The sequence below is a fragment of the Muscardinus avellanarius genome, assembly GCF_963383645.1.
Source record: "Muscardinus avellanarius genome assembly, chromosome: 18".
Taxonomy (NCBI): Eukaryota; Metazoa; Chordata; class Mammalia; order Rodentia; family Gliridae; genus Muscardinus; species Muscardinus avellanarius.
Genome location: NC_137804.1, coordinates 43,627,430 through 43,643,509, shown reverse-complemented (window position 1 = coordinate 43,643,509; position 16,080 = coordinate 43,627,430). Strand labels below are relative to the sequence as shown.

At 50.7% G+C, this 16,080-nt stretch overlaps 1 protein-coding gene across 2 annotated transcripts in view; it reads left to right on the top strand.

Moving 5' to 3' along the window:
- The window catches only part of INSR (insulin receptor), a gene marked incomplete at both ends in the record, with an annotated part of 109,960 nt that overhangs the window by 69,890 nt on the left and 23,990 nt on the right, over positions 1-16,080 (top strand). The window contains 8 exons of one of the 2 annotated variants that reach the window (XM_080715911.1): positions 499-647; positions 2,824-2,968; positions 5,071-5,285; positions 6,654-6,780; positions 8,922-9,172; positions 9,608-9,775; positions 11,610-11,811; positions 13,991-14,026. In XM_080715911.1, coding sequence (XP_080572037.1) covers positions 499-647; positions 2,824-2,968; positions 5,071-5,285; positions 6,654-6,780; positions 8,922-9,172; positions 9,608-9,775; positions 11,610-11,811; positions 13,991-14,026 — 1,293 coding nt within the window. The remainder of the gene's footprint in view (positions 1-498; positions 648-2,823; positions 2,969-5,070; positions 5,286-6,653; positions 6,781-8,921; positions 9,173-9,607; positions 9,776-11,609; positions 11,812-13,990; positions 14,027-16,080) is intronic. The other variant, XM_080715912.1, reaches the window with a different exon arrangement.

Below are 16,080 nucleotides of genomic sequence, written 5' to 3'. Positions count from 1 at the left end.
AGCCACCTCCATGGCAGGGCAGAGGAGGGCTGCAGCTCATGGCAGCCGGCAGGCAGAGAGAGAGAGAGGGGGGGGGGAGAGAGAGAGAGAGAGATACAGACAGACAGACAGACAGACAGACAGACAGACACAGAGACAGAGACAAGGGCCCAGGGACAGATATGGCTCCCAGCACTGTGCCCATGATGACCCACCTCCTCTGGCCACAGCATGCCGCCTGTAGCAGCACCCAGTACACCCCCTGGGAGTATCAGTCCATCAGTGGACTTACCCATTGTTGAGGCTAGGGATTTAATTATTTCACCTCTGAGCGCTCTGCATTTCCAGCTCGTGAGCCTTTGCAGGGACACCTCACATCCACGAAGGGTCAGCGGGCCCCAACTGTGCTGCCCCGGGAGCTGACGTCAGGTGGCCGCACCTCTGGGGTGCGTGCTGTGCACCGTGCTGTGTCCTGAGTCGTGTCTCTCTCTTCTCTCTCTTTCTCTCTTCTGCCCTCAGCTTGGTGTGCACTCCGTGCCTGGGCCCCTGTCCCAAGGTTTGTCATATCCTGGAAGGAGAAAAGACCATCGACTCCGTGACATCCGCCCAGGAGCTCCGAGGCTGCACCGTCATCAACGGGAGCCTGATCATTAACATTCGAGGCGGCAGTGAGTGTTGGGCCTGGGCGGTGGGCTGCCTGCGGGCTCTATAGCACACTCCCAAGGTCACCTCCGGAGGCAGTGAGTGCTGGACCGGGCGGCGGCTGCCTGCGGCTTCTGCCGCACACTCCCAAGGTCACCTCAGGAGCACCTTCGGCCCTGTTGTGAGCAGAATCACGCTGGGACTTTGCTCCTAAACCTAAAACGAAGAGCTCTGTGGGTCCCTAGCCCCCGCTGCCTCTGAAATTCCTGTTTTCCAAGTCTGGAGTTAGGGTGCCAGGAATCTGCTTTTTTCTTATTTTATGTTTTGATACTGGGGCTTGGACTCAGACCTACACCCCTACCCCTATATTATTTTTATTTTGAAACAGGGTCACCCTGTCATGGTGGCGCACGCTTATAATCCCAGTACTTGGGAGGCTGAAACGGGAAGATTATAGGAAGATCACTGTTTTGAAGCCAGCCTCAGCAACTTAGTGAGACCCTGTCTCCAAATAATAAAATAAAAAGGGCTGGGGCTGTAGCTCCGAGGCGGATGCCCCTGCGTTCAGTCCCCAGGACCACACGAGAGGGGTCTCAGAGGTCGATGAGTCTCACTTCTTGCTCAGGATCTCTTCAAACCTCTGACCCTCCTCTCTCAGCCTCCCAAGTGCTGGGATTATCGGCACCTGTCGCTATGCCTGGCTAAGAAACTGCATTTTTAACAAGTAGGCAATTTGCCTTGTTATAGACTTGCAGACCGTGTTCTCAGAATGTTTTCAGGCCAAGAGGCATTCCCTTATGATTGATTTATTCAGTCGCGTTTGCATGCTTGGAGCCAGTAAGGCAGACTTGCTGTGATGGGTTCCTGTCGCGCCACCCAGTGCACCCCCTGGGAGTTTCAGTTCATCAGTGGACTTACCATTGATGAGGGTAGGAAGATCAGCCGACAGAGCAGGGACAAGCACCTGCTTCCTGCCCAGGACCACGTGACGAGCTGAGTGTGGCCTCTCATGATCCGAGGAGATGGTACACAAAGCCCACAGACCCCATAGAACCCACAGACACACTTCCTCTCCTGGACTTCAGATCGTTTGCAATGAGAACCACTGGTAGACTGTACTGATTAGGGGGGATAGGGAGAAAAATGTCTGCATACCCTCACTACAGATGTAATTTTCACACACATACACAGGTTTTTTTTTCTGGTACTGGGGATTGAACCCCAGGACATTCTACCTCTGAGCTACACCCCCAGCCCTTCTTAAAAAAATATTTATTTTGAAACAGGGTCTTGATAAGTTGCCCAGGGTCTTACGAAGTTGCTGCGGCTGGCTTCGAACCTGCAGCCTTCCCGTCTCAGCCTCTCAAGTACTGTGATTACAGGTGTCCCCACAGCGCCTGGTTTCCCAGGCACATTTTTGATATTTTTGACTCTGTTGGTTGAGCCCATGAATTTGGGACTCATGAATGTGGAGTGTCAACTATATTTAGTTTTGTGGGCTGGATAATCTCAGTCACAACTAAGCTCCGCTTTAGTATCAAAAGAGCTGCAGACACAGGCCAACAAATGGCTCTGGCTCTGTTCCAATAAAACTTTATTTATAAAACAGGCTGAACGGAGCCAAGGGGCTGTCATTTGCCTACCTCTGAAACAGAGAATAAAGGGATTTGCTATTTTAGGAAGGAAGCCAGGGCCAGGCATCGTGGTACATGCCTGTAAACCCAGTACTTGAGAAGCTGAGACAGTAGAATTGCAGGTTCAAGGCCAGCCTCAGCAACTTAGTGAGCGCTGGTCTCAAAATAAATAAGTAAGTAAATAAATAAATAAATAAGTAAATAAATAAATAAATAAATAAATAAATAAAAGGGGCTGCCGGTGTAGCTTCAAGGTAGAATGCCCCTGAGTTTAATCCCCAGTAGGAGAGAGGGGGCGGGGGGAAGGAAGTGGGGAAGGAAGACGAGGTGGTGATGGCATAAGCCAGGCAAGTATAGAGACTATAATTCCTGGCAAAGAGGTGGCAGCCAGTGCAGGGCAGGGCACGTCCGGCGCTTTAGCGGACGGTCAGGACTTGGGGATGTCTTCCGAGCGCCACAGGTGTTATGAGTGCTGCTTGCAGTTGGTCAGCGAGCTTCTTGCCGGGGAGCCAGAGGGATATTAAGCCATTTCCGTAGCTACTCATGCGCTTTCCTCTCCTTTCCACAGACAACTTGGCGGCCGAGCTGGAGGCCAACCTCGGCCTCGTTGAGGAGATCTCGGGGTACCTGAAGATCCGCCGCTCCTACGCCCTGGTCTCGCTCTCCTTCTTCCGGAAGCTGCGTCTGATCCGCGGGGAGACTCTGGAGATAGGGTATGCGGCCAGGTTCTTTGTCTGTGGACCAAAAGCTAACTTGGAAGCTTGTGAATTAGAGAAATGTGGGGATTTTTAAATCCAGACCAAACAGAACAACAAGGCAGCTGTCAGGCGAGAGCGCCTGGCGGAGTGTTGGGAGGAGGCGTTTGTCTCGCGATCGCCGGGGCCCGCGCGGCCCGGGCATGTCGTGCGTCTTGCCGTCATTCCTGGAAAAGCCCGGGGAGGAGAACAGCCTGATTTTGTGCCCTCCAGAGGTACTGGCTGGGATTTGCTAAATGGGGGAGCCACCCAGGGTCTGACCGAGCCCCCTCGCTGAGGTTTCTCGTACCCGACAGACCGCGCTGGCCCTTGTTGGGACACTCGTCTCTGGCCTGTGGATCCTCCCTTCGTGGCTGACCGCCCAGCCTCCCTGGATTTCCTATTTCCTCCCCATTTCCCTCCCAGGCCCTGCCTTCTTCATGTGATTTTGAGAACCTCCAGCCCCCACATTGCTCTTTTTTTTTTTTTTTTTTTTTTCAGATCTGGGGATGGAACCCAGGGCCATTCGACCTCTGAGCTACACCCCCTGCCCTATTTTTTATTCTTTATTTTGAAACAGGGTCTCGCTGAGTTTGAGAGGGCCTCACTAAGTAGCTGAAGCTGTTCACAAACCGTGATCCTCCAGTCTCAGCCTCCCGAATGCTGGGATTACAAGCATGCCCACCACGCCTGGCTCGTGTGGCTCCTTTTGACCCACGCCTGTCTCTCTAGCGGTGCCCAGGTGACCTCTCGGCACCCCTTCTCGCCCCACTCTGGTCTTGGACCCTCTGTACTCCTTGTGGTCACAGAGTGACTGCCACATCCTCTGAGGATGAGGACATGGGGGTGGGACAGAAGGACATACAAAGAACAAAACCAAAATCCTGCCTGGACCCTCCACACTCTTACCCTAACCTCGGTTTCTACTTCTACCTTGCTTTGGTGCTGGGGATGGAGTTGAAGGGCACTGCACCTCTGAGCCACACCTAGAGCTCTTCCCTTTTAACTTTTTATTTGAACAGCGTCTTGCTAAGTTCCTGAGTGCCTCACTGTATTTTTAAGGCTGGCTGTGGGTTTGCAGTGCCCTCGACTCAGCCTCCCGAGTGCTGGGATGACCGGTGTGCACCTCCGCACCCGGCTTTTCTTTCTCTCCTTTTCTTTCTTTTTTGGAACCCAGGGGCACTCTACCCCTGATATAAAGGGCTCCCTCTGCCTGCTGAGGAGGGCACGGGCTCCTGGCCTTGGTCTGGGGGACAGTGCACTAGAGGGCTGGCCCAGTGGCACTTCCCGGGGCCTTCTGTACCTGTTGGCCAAGGCAGGCTGTTTTGCCCTTTCCTGGGCCCACCTCAGGACTGTCTGCCTCTTCAGTCTTTCCTTCCTGAAAAATCCAGTCTCAGCCGGGCGTGGCGGTGCACACTTGTCATCCCAGCACTCGGGAGGCTGAGACAGGAGGATTGCAGGTTCGCAGACAGCCTCAGCTACTACTTAGTAAGGCCCTCTGCAACTCAGTGAGACCCTGTTCCAAAATAAAGAATAAAAAAATAGGGCTGGGATGTAGCTCAGAGGTAGAATGCCCCTGGGTTTCACCCACAGTACCAAAAAAAAAAAAAAAAAAAAATCCAGTCTCAGCACATCACACTCTCCTCCCCTTCTCCAAAACTGAGCTCAGATACCTTCCTGGCCTCCATTTCCCTTAGCGTCCTCATTCAACCCATGTATTTTTAAAAATTTTTATGTAACTTTTAAAATTGATCCTGGGGATTGAGGCCAAGGGCATTCTGCATCTGAGCCGCAGCCTTTTATAGTCTTTTTTTTTTTTTTACCTTTTAATGTGAAATAGGGTCTCACAAAGCTGCTGAGGTTGGTCTCCAACCTGCAAGCTTTCTGTCTCAGCCTCCCAGGTTTGGGGATTACAGGTGTGCACCACCACGCCAGCCCCACTCAACAGGAGTTACTGAGGTGCCACGCAGGCGGTCGGGCCTGGGCGGCGGCGGCGGCTGCCCTGCTGCGTCGGCCTCAGGCATCTCGGAGTGGACCAGGAGGAGCTGTCTGGTGATCAGGGCGTGTGCTTGTTTCTGTAGGAACTATTCTTTTTACGCCTTGGACAACCAAAACCTACGGCAGCTCTGGGACTGGAGTAAGCATAACCTCACCATCACTCAGGGGAAACTCTTCTTCCACTACAATCCCAAGCTCTGCTTGGCAGAAATCCACAAGATGGAAGAAGTTTCCGGAACCAAGGGGCGGCAGGAGAGGAACGACATCGCCCTGAAGACCAACGGGGACCAGGCCTCCTGTGAGTGTCACCACCCCTGCTGCTGGTTGGCGGCCAGATGCTGTGCCGCCACGCTGCCCACAGGGGGCGCCATCGCCCAGGGGAGCCACAGCTCACTGCTTTACTGGGTTTTTTGTTTGTTTGTTTGTTTGTTTGTTTGTTTTTTGGTGGTACTGGGGTTCCTGGAAGCCCTTCTATCTCCGGGCTACACTCCCAGACCTCTTTTTACATTTTTATTTGGAAACAGGGTCTCCTAAGCCAGAGCCGCGGCTGGCTTCGAACCTGCGCGATCCTCCTGTCTCCACCTCCCAAGCGCGGGGATTACAAGCGTGCGCCACCACGCCCGGCTTTATTTTATATTTTGAAATACTCTCTTGGTAAGTTGTTGACGATCTTGCTAGGTTGTTGAGGCTGGTCTTGAACCTACAATCCTCCAAGAACTGGGATTACAGGCGTGCGCCACTGCACCCAGGTACTGATGTGCCCTTTAGAGGCCGTGTGAAGCTCAGAGGAATTCCCAGTGATGACTGGGTGCAGAAGAATCTTCTTGCATTGGATAGAAAGGGCCAGGTCCCTTCCCAGCCCAGCCTGAGGCTGAGGCTGAGCGGGAGGAGCCAGGTGAAGCAGGGACGTTGCAGGCCCTGCTGCACCTGGGGGCTGTCATCTGACTGGCATTTTCCCGGGGAGTCAGCTCCTTAGAGCAAAATATTGTCCCAACATCAGGAATGGAGCGTAGGAGATAGTTTGCATCCAAGGAGAGAGAATCCATCAGCGGTGTCTTTCCAAAGCTGAATGAGAGCTGGATGTGGTGGTGCAGGCCTGTCATCCCCATACTTGGGAAGCTGAGACAGGAGAATTGCAGGTTTGAGGCCAGCCACAGCAGTTTAGCAAGACCCTGGCAACTTCATGAGATCCTGCTTCAAAAAATAAACAAATAAATAAATAAAATGGGGCTAGATGTAGCTTGGAGGTAGATGCCCTGGTTCAGTCCCAAGTACCACAAAAATTAAAGCAAACTAGACGACCTGTGGTCTGTCTGACTTCACTTGTCGTGCGCTGATCTGTACATGACTTTCACCTTGACGCACAGGCAGCCCTGAGTCTGGACAAATGCCACTTTACAAGTCCTTCTCTCCAGAAGGACGGGCCAGTCCTCCTCGCCGACTTGGCACGGACTGTGGTTATCCAGTCGACTACTGGCTATTTGGTTGAGTATCAGGCAACTAATTGGCTTGAGGTGGGGGCCAAGCTGCACAACCATCCGGTGCCCTGCAATCACCACACCGTCCACACTCAGCCAGACCAGCCCAGGAATAGCAGGCGGACACCTTTGGTCTGAGATTAACGATTCAATCTGAGATAGCTTGTTTTTTTTTTATACCTTTCTAGGTGAGAATGAATTGCTTAAATTTTCTTTCATCAAGACATCTTTTGACAAGATCCTGCTGAGGTGGGAGCCATACTGGCCCCCTGACTTCCGGGACCTCTTGGGGTTCATGCTGTTCTACAAAGAGGCGTGAGTGTGGGTGGCGGTTGGGGGTGGCAGGTGGAGTGGTGCTGGGTACTGGGCTTTGCCCTCCGGGGCCCTCGGGGCCATACTGGATACATTTCCTTATCACTGATGATACACATAGTCAACACCATCCCATTTATCAGATGCCTGAAACAGAAGCAGTTTTCCTTTGGAGGTCATTTCTTTCTCTTCTTTTCCTTCCTTCCTTCTCCTCCCCTCCTTATTTCCTTCCTTCCTTTTCTCTATCCCTCCCTTCCTCCCTGCCTGCCTGCCTGCCTGCCTACACACCTGCCTACCTACCTATGAGGTCTTGCTGTGCTGCCCAAGCTGGCCTCAAAGTTCTGGGCTCAAGTGATCTTCCTGCCTCAGTCTCCTGAGGAGTTGGGACTGCAGGCATGCGCCGCTGTGCTGAGCTAGAGGTCTGGACTTGCCAAATTCCTGGAGGAGTATTCCATATTGCTACTGACCTGTACACATCAGATACCTGATAGGTACATGGGCTCCCTGGAAACCCTTCAACCTCTGGGCTACACTCTCAGACATATATATATATATATATATATATATATATATATATATATATATATATTTTTTTTTTTTTTTTAATTTGAAAACAGGGTATCCTAAGCCAGTGAGGCTGGCTTCAAACCTGCGCGATCCTCCTGTCTCCACCTCCCAAGCGCAGGGATTACAAGCGTGGGCCACCATGCCCAGCCAACCTAATGAGGTTTAAAAATAAAATAGCCTGGCATGGCGGCGCATGCTTGTAATCCCAGCGCTTGGGAGGCTGAAACAGGAGGATTGCATAGATTCGAAGCCAGCCTCAGCTACTTAGTGAAGCTCTCAGCAACTTAGGGAGACCCTGTTTCCAAATAAAGTATAAAAATAGGTCTGGGAGTATAGCTCAGAGATAGAAAAGCCTCTGGGTTCTAACCCCAGTACCACACACACACACAAAACAAAAAACAAAAAACAAAAAACAAAACCCTATTTTTTGTAGTACTGGGATCAAACTCAATGTCATTGTACTTCTGAACTACACCCCCAGCCCTTTTTAAATTTTTATTTTTATTTTGAAACAGGGTTTTGCTAAGTTGTTTAGGATTTTGCTACATTGCTGAGGCTGGCCTGGAACCTGTGATCCTTCTGTCTCAGCCTCCCAAGTACTGGGATTACAGACTTACTTCTAATCCATTTAACCCCCCCCCCCAATTTTTCTTATTGTGGAAAAATAGGTACTGCAAGCCAGGTGTGGTGGTACACATCTGTAATTCTAGTACTGGAGAGGCTGGGGCAGGAGGATGGCAGGTTCCAGGCCAGCCTCAGTAACACAGTTATACCCTATTTTACATTTAAAAAGATGAGAGGGTGTTGCTCAGTGGTAGAGTGACCCTGGGCTTAATCCTAAGTAATACCACCAAAAAATATATATGTAAGCCAGACATGGTGGTGCATGCCTGTAATCCCAGTACTTGGGAGGCTCAGGGAGGGGATCATAGATTTAAAGCTTGCCTCAACAACTTAGCCAGACCCTGTTTCAAAATAAAAAATACAGAAGGTTGGGGTATAGCTCAGAGGTAGTATGCATCCTGTGTTCAATATCCAGTACCAAAGAAAGTCTCTCTCTCTATCTCTGTCTCTCCCCATATTTATATGTTTTGTAAGTTATATATGTTTAGACACACACACACACACACACACACACACACACACACACACACACTTCTAATGCACTGATTAGGCCACCTCACCAACGCGACGTTCTGTAGGTCTAGGTCTTGGTGGTTCACCCTTGGGATCGTGTGGCTGCCTGGGAGCTCCAGCCCAGCGGCACCGGAGAGTACCGACTAGCCCAGGAGAAGATCAGCGTTAAGATTCAAAGTCTGATTCCACTGAGTGCATATCACTTTACACCATCCTAAACTGAAAAATTGCAGTCGGTCTATCATAAGTCAGGGAACATCGTTGTTATAAATCGAGGTGTCAGGATTGGCAGTTGCCTCCTCTTCTGCTGTTCCCTTGTGTTTTCCCTGTAGTATAGGGTCGTTGGTAAACAAGCAGCAGGCCATGGGCATCGTGCCCCATCTCCATGTTGCTCTGAGTATAGCCACGCCATGGTAACACACCCCATTTTGTCTCGAAAGCCCTTATCAGAACGTGACGGAGTTTGATGGGCAGGATGCGTGTGGCTCCAACAGCTGGACTGTGGTGGACATTGACCCACCCCAGAGATCGAACGACGCCAAGCCACAGCACCACCCCGGGTGGCTGATGCGCGGTCTCAAGCCCTGGACCCAGTACGCCATCTTTGTCAAGACCTTGGTCACCTTCTCTGATGAACGCCGGACCTACGGGGCCAAGAGTGACATCATCTACGTTCAGACAGATGCCACCAGTACGTGTTTCCTGTGAACAGGAATGTGCTCACGGATCAGACATCTTGCCTTTACTGGCCCTGTGAGATGGGCTTTGTGTGGTGTTCAGGAAGCAGCAACCCAAGAACCCACATCGAGGGGCTTATATAGCCTGTCCCTTCTCTGCAGTTTCTTTTTTTTTTTTTCTTCCTTTCTTTCTTTTGGTGCTAGGGATTAAGCCCAGGGACATCTACCCCTGAGCTACAGCCCCAGGTCTTTGTATTTTGAAACGGGGTCTGGCTAAGTTGCTGCGGCTGGCCAGCCCTGTGAGCCTCCCAGCCTAGCCTCCTAAGTCCTGGGATCCCAGGCTTGTGCCGCCTCCAGCTGCTTGCTCCTGCTTTCTGTAACCTGCCCACCCAGTTCTGCCTAACAGCTCGGCACTCTTCTTCCTCACGGTTTCCTGTCTCTCTTTTCAGATCCTTCAGTCCCCCTGGACCCCATCTCGGTCTCTAATTCCTCATCCCAGATTATTTTGAAATGGAAGCCCCCCTCAGACCCCAATGGCAACATCACGCACTACCTGGTTTATTGGGAAAGGCAGGCGGAGGACAGCGAGCTCTATGAGCTGGATTACTGCCTCAAAGGTGAGGGCAGGGGTGGTGATGGGGCCCCACATCCGGTGCCACTTCTCCAGCTCCCCAGGGTCTGTCTTCCAGTTTCCCTTCTGGTTACCCAGGGTCTCTCTCCTGGCTTCTCAGGGTCTGTCTTCCTGTTTCCCAGGGTTTTTCTCTTCTGATTTCCCCCCCAGTTTCCCAGGATCCCCCTTCTTGTCTCTTTATTGGTTTCCCAGGATGTATACAAATGCACACACACACACACACACACACATACACGTGTGCACTCCATTCTATCTTACACAAAACACATAGGCTTTCTGTGTGTGGCACTAGGGATTGAACCCAGGACGTTCTGCCTCAGTTACACCCCAATCCTCTGTACTTATTACCATCATCGGTACTTTGGGTACTGGGGGTTGTGCCCAGGATTATTGAACCTCTGAGCTATACCCAAGTTCTATTTTTATTTTTTACTTCAAAACAGGTTCTTGCTAAGCTGCTGAGGCTTTTCTGGAACTTGGGATCTCCTAATTCAGCCTCCCCAGTACTGGGCTTGGGGGCATGCACCACTGTGCCCAGCAGGTTTTTGGTCTTTAATTGATTTTCTTGGTTTTTTTTTAAACCAGTGACACATGCTTAGCCATGACCTTGGAGGAGAAGGCCCAGGGCCTGCTGGAGAGGTGGGGTCGAGGTCTGCTCTTGGCTCAGCCCCTGACCCGTGGTGAGGTTCTGGCTAAGTCGCCAAACAGTTTACTGTCTGCCTCCTTTTTGGGAGAAGGCGTGGAGGACAGACGATCTCTGGGAGCCGTCCCAGCTCTAAGATCATGTGCTATATGTGCGCCTGTGACATCATCCTGCCTGATCCCAGGACTGCAAACGTGGTTTATCTCCTCAGATGCTTAATGTAACTTGGAGCAAGCCCTTGGCTCTTCTCCAACCTGTGGGCCCTGCATTCCAGTGTCTACTGGCGACAGCAAAGCATTTCTTTTTTTTTTTTTTTCCTTTTAAACAACAACAGTTTTTGTTCTGTCCCAGTCATTTTTATTTTGAAACATGGTCTTGTACTTTGCTGAGGGCCTAAGTGGCTGAGGCTGTCCTAGAACTTATGAGCCTTATTTCTCAGCCTCCCAAGTGTTGGGATTCCAGGCATGCACCACTGCACCTGGTTTATGGTGTCAGTTTCTTTTATTTATTTATTTATTTATTTATTTATTTATTTATTTTTTTTTTTTGCCATTCTGGGGATGGAACCCAGGGGCATTTGACCTCTGAGCTATACCTTCTGTCCTAATTTTTGTTCGTTATTTTTTTATTTTTATTTTTATTTTTATTTTTATTTTTTGGTGGTACTGGGGTTCCTGGAAGCCCTTCTACCTCCAGGCTACACTCCCAGACCTATTTTTACATTTTTTTTTAAATTTGGAAACAGGGTCTCCTAAGCCAGCGCACGCGGCTGGCTTCGAACCTGCGCGATCCTCCTGTCTCTGCCTCCCAAGCGCAGGGATTACAAGCGTGCGCCACCACGCCCGGCTTGTTCTTTATTTTGAAATAGGGTCTCACTAAGTTGTGGAGGGCCTCACTAAGTAGCCGAGCCTGTCCTCGAACCGTGATCCTCTGGTCTCAGCCTCCCGAATGCTGGGATTACAAGTGTGCGCCGCCACGCCCGGCTCATGGTGTCAAGTCTCTAAGTCACGCTGACATGCTCGTCTTAGTGGACACTGTGTGGCCTTGTGGAGAGAGGTTTAGTTTTGTAAAATAGAACCTGAGCCCAGGCTCGTCCCTCCTGCTAGCCCCTCTGTGAAGGCCCCAGTGCTCTGCCTGCTCGTGTTCCCGGGAGACTTGAGGCTGTGCGTTTCCCTAGGGCTGAAGCTGCCCTCCCGGATGTGGTCCCCCCCGTTTGAGTCTGAGGATGCTCAGAAGCACAACCAGAGTGAACATGAGGACTCAGCTGGCGAATGCTGCTCCTGCCCCAAGACCGACTCGCAGATTCTGAAGGAGCTGGAGGAGTCCTCCTTCAGAAAGACCTTCGAGGACTATCTGCACAACGTGGTCTTCGTCCCCAGGTGAGGACTTGGCTCGGCCCTGGGCTGTCTTGGAGCTCATCGGGTTGGGGCTGTTATGTAGGTGATGAGGGGGCAGAGTCTGAACCGAGCCCTCTCCCGGGTGGAGGTCAGAGTCTTGTGATTTCATGGGAACCTCGACATCAAGAGTAAATAACCACAGAAAAAGCGAGAGTTTATATGACCTACTTTTGCCTTCCTGTCGGAACCACTCTTCTGGGTTCTGAAACAAATGCTGCTGGTCGACCAGGCAGATCCTGAGTCCTGTGGCTGGTGGATCGCTGCGTCTCAAACCCAGTCCACCCTCCCTCCTTTAAAATACACGTGCCTTTTCAGCCTTCTGGAACTTTCCACAGCATTATCAAAACCTGCTTACTGTGTAACAGGTTGAGCTTCCTCGGGTGACAGGAGGACTTTGACGAGGTGCATCTGGTGTCCAGAGAGGGTTTGCAGCACACATGGTGCTTTGCTTATTATTATTGATAATATTCTTACTACTATTATTATCATTATTACTAGTAGTACTGGTACTGGGAATAAAACTCAGGAGCATCCTATCTCCAAGCTAGATGCCCAGCTCTTTTATTTATTATTATTATTATTATTATTATTTATTATTATTATTATTTTTGCAGTACTGGGGATGGAACCCAGGGGCATTCCACCTCTGAGATACACCCCTGGTCCTATTTTTTAGTCTCTTTTTATTTTTTGAAACAGGGTCTCACTGAGTTGTGAAGGGCCTCACTAAGTAGCTGAGTCTGTCTGCGAACCGTGATCCTCTGGTCTCCGCCTCTGGAATGCTGGGATCACAAGTGTGTGCCACCACACCCAGCCCTACTTTTTGTTTTGAAGCGGAGTCTCTAAGTCTCTGAGAGTCTTTCTAAGTTGCTGAGGCTGGCCTCAAACCTGCAATCCTGTCTGTCTCCCAAGTACCGGGATGACAGGTGTGCCCCGCTGCGCCTGGCCGGGATGTGGCCTGGGGTGTGGGTTTGAGCTGGGTTCCTTCCTACCTGTCTGTCTTGCCCTTTTCCTCCTAAGACATCAGCCGTGACCACTCAGAAATGCCTGACACTATTTCCCATTTCCAAAGTTGGGACAGAATAAAGGTCTAAAGTAATGTTGGTTCCCGTGCCCACTAATGTTACCCAGCCAAGCAGATGTTTTTCCAGATCCATCAATATACTAACATTTCTCTCCTCTCTCCTCTCTCCCTTTCCCCTCTTTCCTCTCCTCTCTCTGCCCTACGACCGTGAGTCCAAAGGATCGTTCTGTGGTGTAGCCCAGACATCAAAGCAGTTACTGTTTTACCCATTAATAACAAAATTCTATTCTAGCATAGAATTGGGAAAGGGCCAAGTCGGGTATGGTCAGAGACCGTGCGTTTTAACATCTTCCTTCTGGGTTTGGGGGTACATGTCTGCAATCCCAGTACAGGCTGAGATAGCAGGTTCAAGGTCGATCTCAGCAACTTTATGATACTCTGTGTCAAAATAAAAAATAAATAGGTCTGAGGATGTAGCTGAGAGGTAGAACTCCCTCAGTTCAGTCTCTGGTACGAATAAATTAAAAATGGAGGAATAAAAAATAAGTAAATAAACAAACTTGACATCCAAGGATCCCAGCAGACCAAGTCTCTGGGCATATTTCCTCTGAATTTCCTCTCTTTCTTGCTGAAACTCTTGCACCTGATAGGAAGGTGAATCATTCCCACCAGGCAGACATGCGAAGTCAAGGGCAGGGCACTTAGATTTTGTCTTCGGTTACTGTAACAAGAGGCTGGGAACTTTATAAGAAAAGAGGCTGTTTCACTGACAGTTTTGGAGGCCGAAAATCCAAGAGCAGGTGTCCCCATTGACGGGGCCCCTGGCTGCGTCTATCATGGGGATTGGCACCTGCCTGGCAGGTGAATTTGAGAGAGGTCACCTGGTGGGACAGGGAGCCAGGGACAGGTGTGGGTGGAGCCAGGAAGCGACCCTGTGAGGCCCACCTCTTGAAGGTCCATCACTGCGCTGAGCATAAAACAGTGTGAGAGACAGAAACAGACGCACACATACCCAGATTGACCTTTCCAGACTGCGGTGGTGGTCCTGCTCCGGGATCCCAGCCCCTGGCTATCAGGGTCAAGTGGCTGGTCTCCTGGCGCCATCTGTCCTCAACCTGGTTGATTTTGTTTTCACAGAAAAACCTCTTCAGGCAGTGGTTCCGAGGACCCTAGGTACGACTCACCTGAGGGGCACCTGCGTGGCCTCCTCGGCTGCTGGTGCAGGGGTTGGGCCGGGTGGGTGGGGCACGAGGGGGCCAGGAGATCTCCGCCTCCGGCCTCTTGCATGTGATGGCTGCTGGGCTGAGATCGATGCTCCACAAATCACCAATAAAATGTCTTCACTGGGAAATGCAATCTGGGCACAAATGTGGGGAAAATCTTAACTCACATATCCTTCCCGAAGCACAGAATCAGGGAGCACCTCCTGGGCATGTCCCCTGCCTCGGTTTCCCCATGTGTGTGCTCCCTGGACGTCTTTCCACACCTGCTCTGTGTGTGTCTGTGCAGGGCTGAGCCACGAGCTCTGCTCCCTGCAGCTCCGCCCAGCAGCTCCGCCTGGCTGTGGGACTGACCGAGACAGCAGAATGCCTTCACTTGGGGTGGCGTAGCACAGAGAGAGACTGTCACAGAGTTACACTTAGGAGAGTCAGGAATATTTCCCTCCAATTTGCATTTCATTTAAAACTCAGTGGCAGCTGGGCGTGGTGGCGCACGCTTGTAATCCCCGCGCTTGGGAGGCTGAGACAGGAGGATCGCACAGGTTTGAAGCCAGCCTCAGCTACTTAGTGAGGCTCTCAGCAACTTAGTGAGACCCTGTTTCCAAATAAAATATTAAAAAAAAAAAGGTCTGGGAGTATAGCCCGGAGGTAGAAAGCCTCTGGGTTCCACCCCTAGTACCACCACCACCAAAAAAAACCAAAAAACAAAAAACAAAAAAAATAACTCAGTGACAGTCTACCTTCAAGCTAGACTCCCAACACTTTAAACGTTTGTTTGTTTGAACCCAGGGGCACTCTACCTCGAACTACACCTCCAGCCCTATTTTATTTTGGAATCGTGTCTCACTGGGTAGATGAAAGTCTCATTACTTGCTGAGGCTGTCCTTAAACCAAAACCCTCCTATCTCAACCTTCCAAATACTGGGATTACAAGCACGTACCACCATGCCCAACTCATTTTAAATATTAAAAATAAATTTGGAACAGGTCTCTTTAAGTTACGGAGGGCCGTGCCAAACTGCTGAGGCTGGTCTCAAACCTACAGTCCTCTTGCCTCCGCCCCTGAGTATCTGGGGTCACAGGCATGCACCACCATGTTCTCTTGTTTTAATTGTGGTAAATATATGCACAGAAAAATTTGCCATCATGATCCTTTTTTTGTGCGTGTGTGTGGCACTGGGTTTGAACCCAGGGGCATTCTACCACTGAGCCATATCCCATCCTTTTTTAGTTTTATTTTGAGAGAGGGTTTTGCTACACCGTCCTTTGTGTGTGTGTTTGTGTGTGTGTGTGTGTGTTTGTGTGTTGCACTGGTTTTTTTTTTTGTGGGTCTGGGGATGGAACCCAGGGGCATTTGACCTCCGAGTTACACCCCCTGCCCTATTTTTTATTCTTTATTTTGAAACCGGGTCTCACTGAGTTGCAAAGGGCCTCACTAAGTAGCTGAGGTTGTCTGCGAACCGCGATCCTCTGGTCTCAGCCTCCCAAATGCTGGGATTACAAGCGTGCGCCACCACGCCCAGCTGTTGCTGGGTTTGAACCCAGGGGCACCTACCACTGAGCCACATCCCAGCCCTTTTTATTTTTTATTTTGCGAGAGGGCTTTGCTACATGCAGAGACTGGTCCCCAACCTGGGATCCTCTTGTTTCAATCTCCCAAGTACTGGGATTACCCAGACAGAATTTCTTAATCACATCTCTTATTGATACTTGAGACTAGATCCTACTCTGGGGCGGAGCCATCCTGGGCACCATGGGATGTTGTGAACCCAGCTGCTCACTTCATGCCAGCCATGTGGCCACCCCGGCTAAGCGGTGGCACCAAGAAGGCCTCCACAGGTTACACAGCCTGGGTGGGGCGGGGCCAGCACTGCTGAGGCCGGTCTAGCCAGACTCCTGGCACTCAGGTGTCCCGGCAGAGCGAGTGGAGGGCTCCGCGGATGCTCTCTATAGGGGCCCTTCGTTATCATGGGCTCTTTTCTTTGGATATAATCGTTTTGGTTTGCA